We start from the raw sequence: 15165 nt of genomic DNA on the forward strand, positions 1-15165 counted from the left end.
CCAAACGCGACATGGTGTCCGATCTCAATTCCAGCCAAAAACGTCAAATGGCATTGCTTGCCTTCCGAGCTCTGCCATGCGCCCAAATAGTGGTTTACCTCCACATGTGGGGTATCAGCGTACTCAGGACAAATTGCACAATAACTTTTAGCATCCTGTTACCCTTGGGAAAATAAAAATTGGGGTGAAAAGATCATTTTTGTGGAAAAAATATGATTTTTTAATTGTACCGCTGTACGTTATAAACTTCTGTAAAGCCCTTGTGGGTTCAAAGTTCTCACCACATATCTAGATAAGTTCCTTGGGGGGTCTAGTTTCCAAAATGGGGTCACTTGTAGGGGGTTTCCACTGTTTAGGTACATCAGGGACTCTCCAAACGTGACATGGCGTCCGATCTGAATTCCAGCCAATTTTGCATTGAAAAAGTCAAACGGCGCTCCTTCCATTCTGAGCTCTGCCATGCGCCGAAACAGTCGTTCCCCCCCACAAATCAGGTATCAGCGTACTCAGGACAAATTGCACAATAACTTTTGCAGTCCAATTTCTCCTGTTACCCTTGGTAAAATAAAAAAAATTGAACCTGAAGTATTTTTTTTGTGAAAAAAAGTTAGATCTTCATTTCTTTTTAAATATTCAAAAAAATTCCTGTGACGCACCTAATGGGTTAATAAACGTCTTGAATGTGGTTTTGAGCACCTTAAGGGGTTCAGTTTTTAGAATGGTGTCACTTTTGGGTATTTTCTATCATATAGACCCCTCAAAGTGGCTTCAAATGTGATGTGGTCCTAAAAATAAAATGGTGTTGTAAAAATGAGAAATCGCTGGTCAACTTTTAACCCTTATAACTTCCTAACAAAAAAAAATTTTGGTTCCAAAATTGTGCTGATGTAAAGTAAACATGTGGGAAATGTTACTTATCAAGTTTTTTGTGTGCCGTATCTCTGTGATTTAAGGGCATGAAAATTCAAAGTTGGAAAATTGTGAAATTTTCAAAATTTTTGCCAAATTTCCATTTTTTTCACAAATAAACGCAAGTTATTTGAATGAAATGTTACCACTAACATGAAGTACAATATGTCACGAGAAAACAATGTCAGAATCACCGGGATCAATGGAAGCATTCCAGAGTTATGACCTCATAAAGGTACAGTGGTCAGAATTGTAAAAATTGGCCCGGTCATGAACGTGCAAACCACCCTTGGGGGTGAAGGGGTTAAACTTCTTGATGACACTGCGCACGGTAGACACAGGAACATTCAGGTCTTTGGAGATGAACTTGTAGCCTTGAGATTGCTCATGCTTCCTCCCAATTTGGTTTCTCAAGTCCTCAGACAATTCTTTGGTCTTCTTTCTTTTCTCCATGCTCAATGTGGTACACACAAGGACACAGGACAGAGGTTGAGTCAACTTTAATCCATGTCAACTGGCTGCAAGTGTGATTTAGTTATTGCCAACACCTGTTAGGTGCCACAGGTAAGTTACTGGTGCTGTTAATTACACAAATTAGAGAAGCATCACATGATTTTTCGAACAATGCCAATACTTTTGTCCACTCTCTTTTTTATGTTTGGTGTGGAATTATATCCAATTTGGCTTTAGGACAATTCTTTTTGTGTTTTTTCATTTAAGACAAATTAAATGAAGATAATAATACCAAAGAATTTGTGTTTGCAATCATTTTCAGGAAGAAACTGAGTATTATCTGACAGAATTGCAGGGGTGTCAATACTTTTGGCCACAACTGTAAAAGCTCACGTTAAAATCATATTGCAATCAGATAGTAATCGCACTGCATTCGGATGTAAATCGGATGCTAGGTGTGAAAAATCAGACTGTTGTCGCATGACACTTGCATTACAATTGTGCGACTCTCGGCAGGGAGACTCAGACTGATTTTTCATACGTTTAGTGTGACTCCGACCTTATAGATGAAATCTGTAAATTGTACCAATGCTTGTATTCATATACTATATTAGTAAGTTTTATATTTTATTGTTATAAAAACATTTAAAAATTCTGTTTAGCTTGACTACTCATTTAACCCCTTAGTGACAGAGCCAATTTGCAGCTTAATGACCGGGCCAATTTTTACAATTCTGACCACTGTCACTTTATGAGGTTATAACTCTGGAACGCTTTAACGCATCATGCTGATTCTGAGAATGTTTTTTCGTGACATATTGAACTTCATATTAGTGGTAGAATTTCTTCAATATGACTTGCGCTTATTTATGAAAAAAATGGAAATCTGGTGAAAAATTTTAAAATTTCACAATTTTCAAATTTTGAATTTTAATGCCCTTAAGTCAGAGAGATATGTCACACAAAATAGTTAGTAAATAACATTTCCCACATGTCTACTTTACATCAGCACAATCTTGGAAATACATTTTATTATTTTTTTTATTAGGAAGTTATAAGGGTTAAAAGTTGACAAAATTTACAAAACCATTTCTTTCAGGTACCACCTCATATTTGAAGTCACTTTGAGGGGTGTACATGAAAGAAAATACCCAAAAGTGACACCATTCTAAAATCTGCACCCCTCAAGGTGCTCAAAACCACATGCAAGAAGTTAATTAACCCTTTACGTGCGTCACAGGAACTGAAGCAATGTGGAAGGAAAAAAATGAACATTTACGGTAACTTTTTTTCACAAACATTTTTACTTCAGAACCAGTTTTTTTATTTTCACAAATGTAAAAAGAGAAAACGAACCACAAAATTTATGGTGCAATTTCTCCTGAATACATCAAAATACCATATGTGGGGGTAAACCACTGTGTGGGCGCATGGCAGAGCTCAGAAGGGAAGGAGCATTGTTTGAGTTTTTTAATCCAGAACTGACTGGAATTGAGATCGGACGCCATGTCTCGTTTGGAGAGCCCCTGATGTGCCTAAACGGTGGAAACCCCCCACAAGTAACACTGTTCTGAAAGCTAAACCCCCCCCCAAGGAACTTATCTAGGTGTGTGGTGAGCACTTTGATCCCCCAAGTACTTCACAAAAGTTTATAACGTACAGGCGTACAATTAAAAAATGATATTTTTTCACAAAAATGATCTGTTCGCCCCCAAATGTTTATTTTTCTAAGGGTAACAGTAGAAATTAGACCACCAAAGTCATTGTGCAATTTGTCCTGAATACGCCGATACTCTATATGTAGGGGTAAACCACTGTTGACTTTTTCAATGCAGAATTGGCTGGAAATTAGATCAGATGCCATGTCGCGTTTGGAGAGCCCCTGATGTGTCTAAAAAGTGGAAACCGCCATAAGTGACACCATTTTGGAAACTAGACCCCCCCAAGGAACTTATCTAAATGTGTGGTGAGCACTTTGAACCCCCAAGTGCTTCACAGTAGTTTATAACATAGAGCGGTGAAAATAAAAATCATATTTTTCCACAAAAATGATCTTTTCGCCCCCAAATTTTTATTTTCCCAAGGGTAACAGGAGAAATTAGACCCCGAGAGTTGATGTCCAATTTGTCCTGAATACGTCGATACACCATATGTAGGAGTAAACCACTTGTTTGGGTGCTCGGCAGAGCTCGGAAGGGAAGGAGCACCGTTTGACTTTTTCAACGCAGAATTGGATGGAATTGAGATTGGACGCCATGTCGCGTTTGGAGAATCCCTGATGTGCCTAAACAATGGAAACCCCCAATTTTAACTCCAACCCCAACCCAAATACACTCCTATCCCTAATCCCAACCCTAACCATAACCCTAACCGCAACATATCTCTAACCCTAATCCCAACCCTAACCACAAACCTAACCCCAACATACCCCTAGCCCTAATCCCAAGCCTAACCATAACCCTAACCACAAAGTTAACACCAACACACCCCTAACCTATCCCTAATCCCGACCATAACCATAACTCTAGCCCTAACCCTAACTTTAGCCCAACTCACTTTATCCCAACCCTAACCCTAACTTTAGCCCAACTCACTTTAGCACAACCCTAACCCTAACTTTAGCCCAACCCTACCCCTAACTTTAGCCCAACCCTAACCCTAAGTTTAGCCCAACTCACTTTAGCCCAACTCTAACACTAAAGAAAAAATAGAAATAAATATTTTTTTTTTTAATTTCATTATTTTTCCCTAACTAAAGGGGTGATAAAAGGGGGTTTTATTTACTATTTTTTTATTTTGATGACTGTGATAGGGTCTATCACAGTCATCAAAATGAACCAATAGGAAAAATTTCCTATTGTTCCCAGGTGCCAGCCAGCAAATCTCGGCAGGCGCACTGCGCATGCGCCCGCCATCTTCTCCCAGAAGAAGACGCCGGGGGACATCATGGGGGGCATGGAGGGACTCCGGAGGTAAAGGGGTGTTCGTGGGACCCTATTTCTCTCTCCTCTGGTGTGCGATCACGTTAGAGGAGAGAGAATTTAAATGGACTTTTTTTGCGGTCGCCGTTATACCGTTAATAACGGCGATCGGAACACTGGGGTCGGTAAAAAACGACCCGAATCATGTTCTTTGGGGTCTTAGCTACCCCCAGCAGCCGAGACCCTGGAGAAATTCAGATGCTAGGGGGAGCTATAACCTTAAACCTCAGCGCAGCGCAGTTAAAAAGCGGCGCTTTGGTTTAAGTAACCTTAACTGCCACCGTGAAAAGGCGTATCGGCGGTCGTTGAGGGGTTAATTGATCTTTTTGAGTATTTCTTGTATTCTGTTTATTTTAATACTTTGTAATGAAAAAATAAACTAAAGTAGAGAAGCTGAGGGCACTACTAATATAATAGGATCGCCCACTACACACTTAGAATAAGCACATGCAAGAAAAAAAGAAGTGTGTAAAGTAGTCAGGAGAATAACAAAAAATACTAAATAACCAAAAAAAAATTACGGACATACGGTACATAATAAGATAATTTGAAAAGCCAAAAAAGCTTACATACAACCACAGTTGTGTCCATGTAAGTAAAACCCCCCTCCTCCAATGTACATGCTGATGTAACCCAGGCCAAAATATCTTCTTTTTTTTTTTCCTTGACAGATTAGACTGTTGCCATCTCTTTTCAGGTTTTCTATATATACATTGCTCAGCGCATTATTTTGGGTTACCTCAGCGTGTACATTGGGGGAGGGGTGTTTTTCCTTACATCTGTGGTTGTATGTAAGCTTTTTTGACTTTTTAAATGTTTTTATTATGCATGTCTTTATTTGTTATATAAATATTTTTTGGTTATTGGTATTTTTGGTGATCCTGACTACTTTACACAATTTTTTTTTCTTGCAAATACTTTATAAGTCAGGCACTAATAATAAAAAGGGGTCAGCTTATCACTCCAATTAGTTCGTTTTGTGTAGGAGACAATCGATGTCCTTAAAATCCTTGGTACATGGAGCATATAGAAGGGCCGGCTTCAGAGACTCCAAACATGTAGCTGAAGTAGATATAGTCCAGCACTTGGGTTAAAAAGCAGTTTCCTTTTTTATTAATCCAAAATACACATGATTGAAAGGTTAAAAACAAAGTGAAACTAGCAAGAATCAAGTGGAGAAGCCACTCTAAGGCTGCGTTCACAAGTTGCGTTTTTTTCGCCTTTTTTGCGGCGGTTTTTAACGCCCGATTTTGCCGCGAAAACGCAAAAAACAGCATCCCATGCAATCCTATGAGATTCCGCAATGCTGTGCTAATGCTGCGGATTTTCCCGTGGCGGAATCGCATCGTTGAATAATACACAGCATGCTCATTAATTTTGCGGAATTGCGGCGATTCCGCCCACATAGGAATGCATTGTTCTGCTTACTTCCCGCATGTGGCTGTGCCCACCATGCGAAAAGTAAGCAGAACATTTGCGGATGGTACCTAGGGGGTGGAGGAGTGGAGACTGTCCTCCAGGCTGTGGGTACCATATCCCTGTAAAAAATAGAATTAAAATAAAAAAATCAGGTTATATTCACCTTCCGGCGTCCCGCGCAGCCTTACCGATGCTCCTGCCAGCTCCAGTTCCCAGTAATGCCTTGCAGCAAGGACCTGTGATGACGTAGCGGTCTCGCGAGACCGCTACGTCATCAAAGGTCTCGCAAGGCATTACAGGGAACGGGAGCATCACGATGATCAGGAAGGATGTCGGAATGTGAGAAAAATATGATTTTTTTTATTATTTTTAACATTATATCTTTTACTACTGATGCTGCATAGGCAGCCTCAATAGTAAAAAGTTGGTCACACTAGTCAAACACTGTGTTTGACGAGTGTGACCAACCTGTCAATCAATTCTCCAAGCGATGCTACAGATCGCTTGGAAAATGCTAGCATTCTGCAAGCTAATTACGCTTGCAAATCACTAGTTTTTCCGCGGAAAAATCGCGGGAATTTAAAATGCGGTTTTCCCGCGGAATGGAATTCTAGAATTCCCGCGGTAACTTCCACGGGAGTTCCGCAACGTATGCACATAGCCTTACTCCTGGCATAGGAGGACATGGACATGAGTCAGTGGTTTCTACATTACAAATGCATTGGCTTCACGTTGTTTTCAACTTTATCATGTTTATTTTGCATTCATAAAGAAGTAAATGACTTTTTATCCCGAGCACTGTTCTAGAACTACTTTACCTACAAATTCAGGCATACGTGACTTCTATTATCTGACATTTTAGGGGCCTATGCATGTCCCTTATTGTATGCTACCAGGTAAACCAGAAACAGTAGACTGATCTGCTGCTTTCATTGTGTACGATATTCTGCCATTTTAGGTATAATACTATACACATTTTTATTCATGAGTTTTTGCAATTCAATTATTTTGTATGTACTATTTTACTGATGAAAAAATAAAACTAAATAACAATTTTTTATTTCTCCTTAAATATTTAAATGGAAGTTTTCATGGAAATGGTCTTCTAAATCATCTAGTCAGTGACTATTTATAGCAGAGGAGTAAAGCCAAACTGCACCTCCAGCAGAGGATATAACAATACTGTTATATTATAACAATACTGTTATATTACAAATATTATATTACAAATATGTCTGGCATCTGAGTTTCTGCATCATAGCAGCTGACTACTTTTTACAGCTAGAGGGGGATCAGCCCATGTGAGCCCATAGAAAGTACATTCTGTTCTCATCAGCTGTTTTTTTCTGTGTCTATATTTTAACCCTGTAGGCCACGTTCACACGTTCAGTATCTGGTCAGTATTTTACATCAGTATTTGTAAGCCAAAACCAGGAGGGGAACAATCAGAGGAAAAGTAGAATAGAAACACGTCACCACGTCTGGATTTATCACCCACTCCTGGTTTTGCATTACAAATACTAATGTAACATACTGACCAATTACTGAACATGTGACCGTGGCCTTAGGGTTAACAATTGGAACTGGAGCTGTCAAATTCCAACACATTTGTGAAATTTTCTGTCTTGCAATGGAATGTGAAGCAGCACAAATATTGCTTTTAAAAGTTTGTAGTCTGCAATTTCTAGGCTTCATATATTCCAGTTTTGTGTATGTGTCAGTGAATAAATACAGGAAATATACAATCACACTACAGAAGTTTTTTTTATACTGGCACACTGGTATGGTAATTTACGCCATACCTATTATATACTCTGTTAGTGAATCTGATAATAGCAAAAAGCTCCACCCAAGCAAAAATAAAGTAATTGATCATTGCAAAAATGTTTTGCAGTCCAAATAACTGGGGCTTATACATATATATGTGGCTATCCAGTTCAGGTCAGGAGACCCGTGGCCAGCCCATGCTTTATGGTCAGTATTCGGATCCAAAAAGAAAAATGGATTTGCTTTTCTGGCCTTAGTCAAAAAAGCACTCCCATGTAAGTTTTTATCCTCTTAATATATTGCAATAATCGTATTATACAGCACTGTGTGCTTACAATTGCTCATTTTCTACCCACTTAATCCTTCTGTTTTCCTTTAGGTCTATGACATCACGTGATTAAAAAGTGTCTAGCTGAATCCTTCTATGCTCTATCAAGAAACAGGAGGTCAATTTTCCCTGTATGAGTAATAATCACTGAAAAGTCAATGGTGGGGGGAAGGCGAGCAGCTGGGTCAGGAGTTGGAGAGAAATGATTTCTGTAGGGACAAGAGACTTTCTGAGCAGAGAAATTAGAAGAATTAAATGAGTAGAAAGGTAAAATGAGCAATTGTAAGTACACAGTGCTATATAATATTATGACTGCAATATATTAAGAGGATAAAAACTTTGATGGGTGTGCTTCTTTAAATTTTAAAACAAAGGTAAGACATGCACTTCAACAAATTAGAGCACCTATTGGCATTGTCCCATATTTTAGTTGTCAATTTACGATGTAAAATCTGCAAATTCTGAACCATAAATCCACAAAGTAACTTCTGTTGTAACTGTGTATTACTACCAAAAAGGTTATTCATAGCCATTTTATTACAATTGTTTCCAGAACTAAAACTTTTCACCATATTTCACTACATTGTCTTCGCACTGACTAGGCAATACATTTGGGAAAGTGAAGCATAAAGCTAAAGAGGAACTGCACACAAGGAAATACATCTAAGGTTTGTGAAATATGAAACCATTTGTTGAGACTTTGGACTGCTTATGTGTTCAATTGGTTTCCTGAGGAACTGATAAGGGTTTTATTTACAGTGCCTTGCGAAAGTATTCGGCCCCCTGGAACTTTTCAACCTTTTCCCACATATCATGCTTCAAACATAAAGATACCAAATGTAAATTTTTGGTGAAGAATCAACAACAAGTGGAACACAACTGTGAAGTTGAACAAAATTTATTGGTTATTTTAAATTTTTGTGGAAATTCAAAAACTGAAAAGTGTGGCGTGCAATATTATTCGGCCCCTTTAACTTAATACTTTGTTGCGCCACCTTTTGCTGCGATTACAGCTGCAAGTCGCTTGGGGTATGTCTCTATCAGTTTTGTACATCGAGAGATTGAAATTCTTGCCCATTCTTCCTTGGAAAACAGCTCAAGCTCAGTGAGGTTTGATGGAGATCGTTTGTGAACAGCAGTTTTCAGCTCTTTCCACAGATTCTCGATTGGATTCAGGTCTGGACTTTGACTTGGCCATTCTAACACCTGGATACGTTTATTTGTCAACCATTCCATTGTAGATTTTGCTTTATGTTTGGGATCATTGTCATGTTGGAAGACAAATCTCCGTCCCAGTCTCAGGTCTTTTGCAGACTCCAACAGGTGTTCTTCAAGAATGGTTCTGTATTTGGCTCCATCCATCTTCTCATCAATTTAAACCATCTTCCCTGTCCCTGCTGAAGAAAAGCAGCCCCAAACCATGATACTGCCACCACCATGTTTGACAGTGGGGATGGTGTGTTCAGGGTTATGAGCTGTGTTGCCTTTACGCCAAACATATCGTTTGGCATTGTTGCCAAAAAGTTCGAATTTGGTTTCATCTGACCAGAGCACCTTCTTCCACATGTTTGGTGTGTCTCCCAGGTGGCTTGTTGCAAACTTTAAACAACACTTTTTATGGATATCTTTGAAATATGGCTTTCTTCTCGCCACTCTTGCATAAAGACCAGATTTGTGCAGTGTACGACTGATTGTTGTCCTATGGACAGACTGTCCCACCTCAGCTGTAGATCCCTGCAGTTCATCCAGAGTAATCATGGGCCTCTTGGCTGCATCTCTGATCAGTCTTCTCCTTGTTTGAGATGAATGTTTAGAGCAACGGCAGGGTCTTGGTAGATATCAGACTCTCGCTTACCATGGAAACCCTCAAAAAGAACCTGAAGACCTACCTCTTCCGACAAGCCTACAACCTGCAGTAACCACCGATCCACCAAACCGCTGCACTACCAGCTCTACCCTCGCCTACTGTATCCTCCCCCATCCCTTGTAGAATGTGAGCCCTCGAGGGCAGGGTCCTCTCTCATCCTGTACCAGTCGTGACTTGTATTGTTTAAGATTACTGTACTTGTATGTATTATGTATACCCCTCCTCACATGTAAAGCGCCATGGAATAAATGGCGCTGCTATAATAATAATAATAATAATAATAATAATAATAATAATATACCCATCACACATCCTCTATCCCATAGTCCAGTGCCCATATACCCATCATACATATCCTCCATCCCATAGTCCAGTACCCATATACACATCACACATCCTCCATCTTATAGTCCAGTGCCCACATACCCATCACACATCCTCTATCCCAGTCTGAGACATACAGCTCTGGCAAAAACTAAAAGACCACCACATCAAAACCCTGTCATGGGCAGCCCATTCTCCAGACCTGAACCCCAATGAAAACCTCTGGAATGTAATCAAGAGGATGATGGATAGTCAGAAGCCATCAAACAAAGAACTGCTTAAATTTTTGCGCCAGAAGCAGTGTGAAAGACTGGTAGCAAGCATGCCAAGACTCATGAAAGCTGTTTTTCTTCCTGAGTTAAAACATTAGTATTGTTGTTTCTAAATGATTATGAACTTGTTTTATTTGCATTATTTGAGGTCTGAAAGTTTTTTTTAATTTTTACCTTTTTTCTTTGTCAGAAAAAAAATAAAAAATGTATTGCTTGGAAATTTGGAGACATGTTGTCAGTAGTTTATCTAGACTAAAAGAAAAATTTATATTTTACTTAAAAATATACCTATAAAGAAAAAAAATCAGACAAACTGAACATTTGAAAGTGGTCTCTTAATTTTTGCCAGAGCTGTATATATATTTTAGGTTAGATATTTATCATACGGGGCATTGCGTGTGGAGTGAGTGTGGCTATGTGGAGTGGGCGTGGCTTGATATACACACATACATACATACATACATATACACTCATTTTTATATATAGATTTTTGCTTCTACAACAGAAAAGAAATATAGAACAAAGAAATGCAGCTGTGAACTGTGCCACCTGACGTATCAACCTGGAAAGGGCCTACTCTTTACTGTATCTTCTGAATGCAAACTTTCAAAAGTGCAACTAAAATGAGACGATATGGATCATGTCAAAAGTGTTTACCAGGAAATGACAGCCCCACTACAGATGGAAAATCCAGTTTAGTCCCACATTGTTCAAATTGTTGAAGTTCTGCTCTTCAAAAGCCATCCCTATGGCCTGAACACATTTTTCTTATGTGCAACAGAGCTGTTAAGATCTATGGGCAGGACACAGATCTCCCTGAGAATCTGCCTCCAGAGATTATTCTAAATTAAAGGGGATGTTACTAGTGTAAGATATGTAGATCAAGAGGGCAGACTGTCAGTCATACATGTCTCACACTGTTAACACCCCCCTTTTATTTAAAATAAGCTCTGGAGGCAGATTGTCATAGATCTTAAAAGGGTGATCTGAAACTAACATTTATTTTAATCCTAATGTAGTGATTGAACAATAGAGACATTTTAATTAAAGTATATTAGAAAATAGATTAGATTATGACATTAAATAGACAGACATTTAGAATTAAATATAAAAATTTGTTTTGGACTAAACAGGTAATTTACATATTAAGAAAAACGTGGATTACATTGGATCGCAGACATCAAGGTATCATTTCATTCAACTTACTATAATCTGCATGGTCATATAGATTGCTTAGGATGGTTGATCTTCCTGAAAACTGCCCTTTAAACATTGCCAATGTTTCTTGTAGCTTGTTATCTTATTTCCCATACAGTAATTAAAGAAGTACTCCCACAAAGAGTTTTTTTTAACTAAATGTTTGCATATGCGCATGTAGTGTGTATGTGGTAGTCTACTCACCTATTGCCGCCTTCTCAGTGATCCAGCACCGTTCTGCTCCTCTTCTCAGTTAGGCTATGTTCACACGTGGTGGTTTTTTTGCGTTTTCGCGGCGGTTGTAACCGCACGATTTTGTAGCGAAAACGCAAAAAATAAGCATCCCATGCATTCCTATGGGACTCCGCAATGCTGTGCTAATGCTGCGGTTTTTACCGTGGCGGAATCGCTTTGCGGTAAAAAACGCAGCATGCTCATTAATTTAGCGGAATCGCGGCGATCCCGCACCCATAGGAATGCATTGTTCTGCTTACTTTCCGCATGTGGCTGTGCACACCATGCAAAAAGTAAGAGGAGAGGAGACTGTTCTCCGGGCTTTGGGTACCATATCCCTGTAAAAAATAGAATTTAAAATAAAAAATATTGTTATTCTCACCTTCCGACGTCCCGCGCAGCCTTCCCGCCTCTCTCCACGCTCCCGGTCCCAGTAAGCCTTTGCGAGCGATGACGTCCGTTCTCGCAGGATCGCGAAGTCTCGCAGTCATTTGCGCGACGTCATCGCAAATGACCGCAAGACGTCACGATCCCACGAGAATGGACGTCATCGCGGTAATTCTCGCAAAGGATTACTGGGACCGGGAGCGTGGAGAGAGGCGGGAAGGCTGCGCGGGACGTCGGAAGGTAAGAATAACAATATTTTTTTTTAAATTATTTTTTACATCCTATCTTTTACTATTGATGCTGCATAGGCAGCCTCAATAGTAAAAAGTTGGTCACACTCGTCAAACACTATGTTTGACGAGTGTGACCAACCTGTCAATCAGTTCTCCAAGCGATGCTACAGATCGTTTGGAAAACGTTAGCAATTCTGCAAGCTAATAACGCTTGCAAAATGCTAGTTTTTAAAATCGCGGGAATTTAAAATGCGATTTTACCGCGGAATGGAATTCTCGCGGTAATTTCCGTGAGAGTTCCGCTACGTGTGAACGTAGCCTTACATCACTGCTCTGCAGACTCCGGTGTAACAGGCCAGATTATACCACTCTAGGCCAGGATATACTCCGGGTATATTGTGACCTAGGCCAGATTATACCCCACCATGTCAGAATATACCTCAGCTGCTATAGACCAGATTTTTCACGCTTTTGAGAACCATTGAGTGATATATTTAACAGCGGGGCCCCAGTCAGTGCAAAGGGGCCCCAGGCAGCACACAGGGGCCCCAGACAGTGCAAGGGGCCCCACACACTGCACAGAGGCCCCAGACATCGCACAGGGGCCCCAAACATCGCACAGGATTGAGTGATATACTCAAGAACAGGGCCCCAGGCAGCACACAGGGGGCAGAGACAGCGCATGGGGCCAAGGACAGAGCAAGGGGCCCCAGACGTCGCACAGGGACCCCAGACATCGCACAGGGGCCCCAGACATCGCACTGGATTGAGATACACTGAAGAACAGGGCCCCAGACATCACACAGGGGGTCCCAGACAGCGCACAGGGGGGCAGCGACAGCACACAGGGGCCCTGCGCGCTGTCTCTTTCCCCCCCTTGCACGCTGTCTCGCCCCCTTCTGCGCTGTCTGGGACCCGTGCGCTGTCTCTGCCCTCCTGTGCACTGGCTGGGGCCCGTGTGCTGTCAGGGGCCCTATATGCTGCCTGGGGCCCCTGTGCACTGCCTGGGGCCCTCATGTGCTTCTTGGGGCCCGGTGTGCTGCCTGGGAGCCCGTTCGCTGTCTCTGCCCCCCCATGTGCTGCCTGGGCTCGTGTGCTGCCTGGGGCGCCAAGCGTTGCCTGGGGACCCTGTGTGCTGCCTGGGGTCCCGTTATTGAGTATATCACTCAATGGTTCTCAAAAGCCTGAAAAATCTGATCTACAGCAGCTGGGGTATATTCTGACCCGGAGTGGTATAATCTGGCCTAGGCCACTATAACCCCAGGTATATTCTGGGCGGGGGGGTTAATCTGGCATGTTACATCGGAAGTCTTTTACAATGCAATATGGAGCCCCGTACTGACATTCCATAGACTTACATTGTAAAAGCCACTTCCATGTCAGAGTGCAGTGTGATCCGGAGATTCTGCAGAGCGGTACCGTCACTGAGAAGGGGATTAGAATGGCGCTGGACAATGGAGAAGGTGGCGGTAGGTGAGTATGGTAACACACTGACACTACATACACAGATTTATTAAAAAAAATCTGCTTTTTTACATACATCCTAACTATGGAACCACAAATTGTTTTTTTTCTAGAGTTCACACTATGATTATTACAATTAATATTAGACTATGATACTTTTAGACTTACCTTAAAGATCCCAATCCAATCTTTAGGACTCAAGTTAAAGTTTCCTTCCATATGGAATGTGCATTGTAAGTCGGTTTTCGGAGGGTAGAATTTCTGCACACTTGGGAAGATAACCTGTGAAAAGCTGTTATCCATGGGGGCATTTATAGAAGTGGGTGGTTTCTCGGATTCACAATCCATGACCGACTTAACCAGGAGGCCTGGAGTCTCTCACTAGGCCCTGTCAGAGGAAAAGACAAATTGTGGATACAGACAAGTTGTAGGGGTTTATGTACAGATAGTTTTCATACACATCTACATACAGAACTTACCGGTGAAGTTAACTCAATAACTGTTCATACAAAAGAGTCGGAGAAATCAGGAAGAAGCAAGATGAGGATCAGGACTGCAGATTCTGAAATGAAAGTGAAAGATGCTGTTACAGCTTCATATAAATCCCTCACACTTGTTTATTCTGCTTACGTAACCCTGTCCACTCCTCTCCGGAGTCAAAGCATTGGTTGCTTGCCTTTTAAGGCTCCGTACATGCATTTACACAGTCTGATTTCAGGCTTTTAAATGATTGAAAATTGATAATGTACTAGACGCTCACTGTTTTGTTTACACCGATCAATGAACAATGATGGGGGTAGAACAGTCACTTATACCATTGTTTTGTCTCATTACAGTTATTGACCCGTATAAACTTGGGATAACAATGATTTTTATATCGGTCTAAACTGTTCAATCACCCGACGAATAAATATTTTGGTCGTTCATTGTGTGGTCACCGGCAAGCTTACACGGACAGATAATCAGTAAGGCTGCTTTCACACATCCGGCTTTTTGAATCCAGCACAATGCGGCGAAATTTGGAACAACCGGATCCGGCACCAGATCCAGCTTTGTCCCATATAGTTGTATTGTCGCCACACCGTACCGGATGGGTATGCGGCACATCCGGTTTTCGCCGGATACAGCAAGAAGTAGCCGTCCGGCGTCTGCAAAAAACGTTCGCTGCAACGTTTTTTGACAGCGCCGGACCGGTTTTTCTCACAGCGCATGCGCGGCGACTGTGAGTCTCGCGCTGCTCTTTTAAATGTGGGCGCCACTGTATCCGGCCACGCAGGCATCCGGTGTCTCCGGCACATCCCGTTTCCGCCCCTACAGCTTTTCGCCGCAC

The 15165-nt window shown here is 41.2% G+C and overlaps 1 protein-coding gene across 3 annotated transcripts in view; it reads right to left on the reverse strand.

The window, feature by feature from the left end:
- The window catches only part of CALCOCO2 (calcium binding and coiled-coil domain 2), a 104121-nt gene extending 89688 nt beyond the window's left edge, over positions 1 to 14433 (reverse strand). For all 3 annotated transcript variants that reach the window (XM_073572403.1, XM_073572402.1, XM_073572401.1), the window contains exons 1-2: positions 14315 to 14433; positions 14004 to 14223 (exon numbers count right to left, since the gene is read on the reverse strand). In XM_073572403.1, coding sequence (XP_073428504.1) covers positions 14004 to 14183 — 180 coding nt within the window. In that variant the 5' untranslated portion in view covers positions 14184 to 14223; positions 14315 to 14433. The remainder of the gene's footprint in view (positions 1 to 14003; positions 14224 to 14314) is intronic.
- Between the last annotated feature and the right edge of the window lie 732 nt (positions 14434 to 15165).

This window comes from Dendrobates tinctorius, unplaced genomic scaffold, assembly GCF_039654945.1.
Source record: "Dendrobates tinctorius isolate UK_male_01 unplaced genomic scaffold, ASM3965494v1 ptg000032l, whole genome shotgun sequence".
Lineage (NCBI taxonomy): Eukaryota > Metazoa > Chordata > Amphibia > Anura > Dendrobatidae > Dendrobates > Dendrobates tinctorius.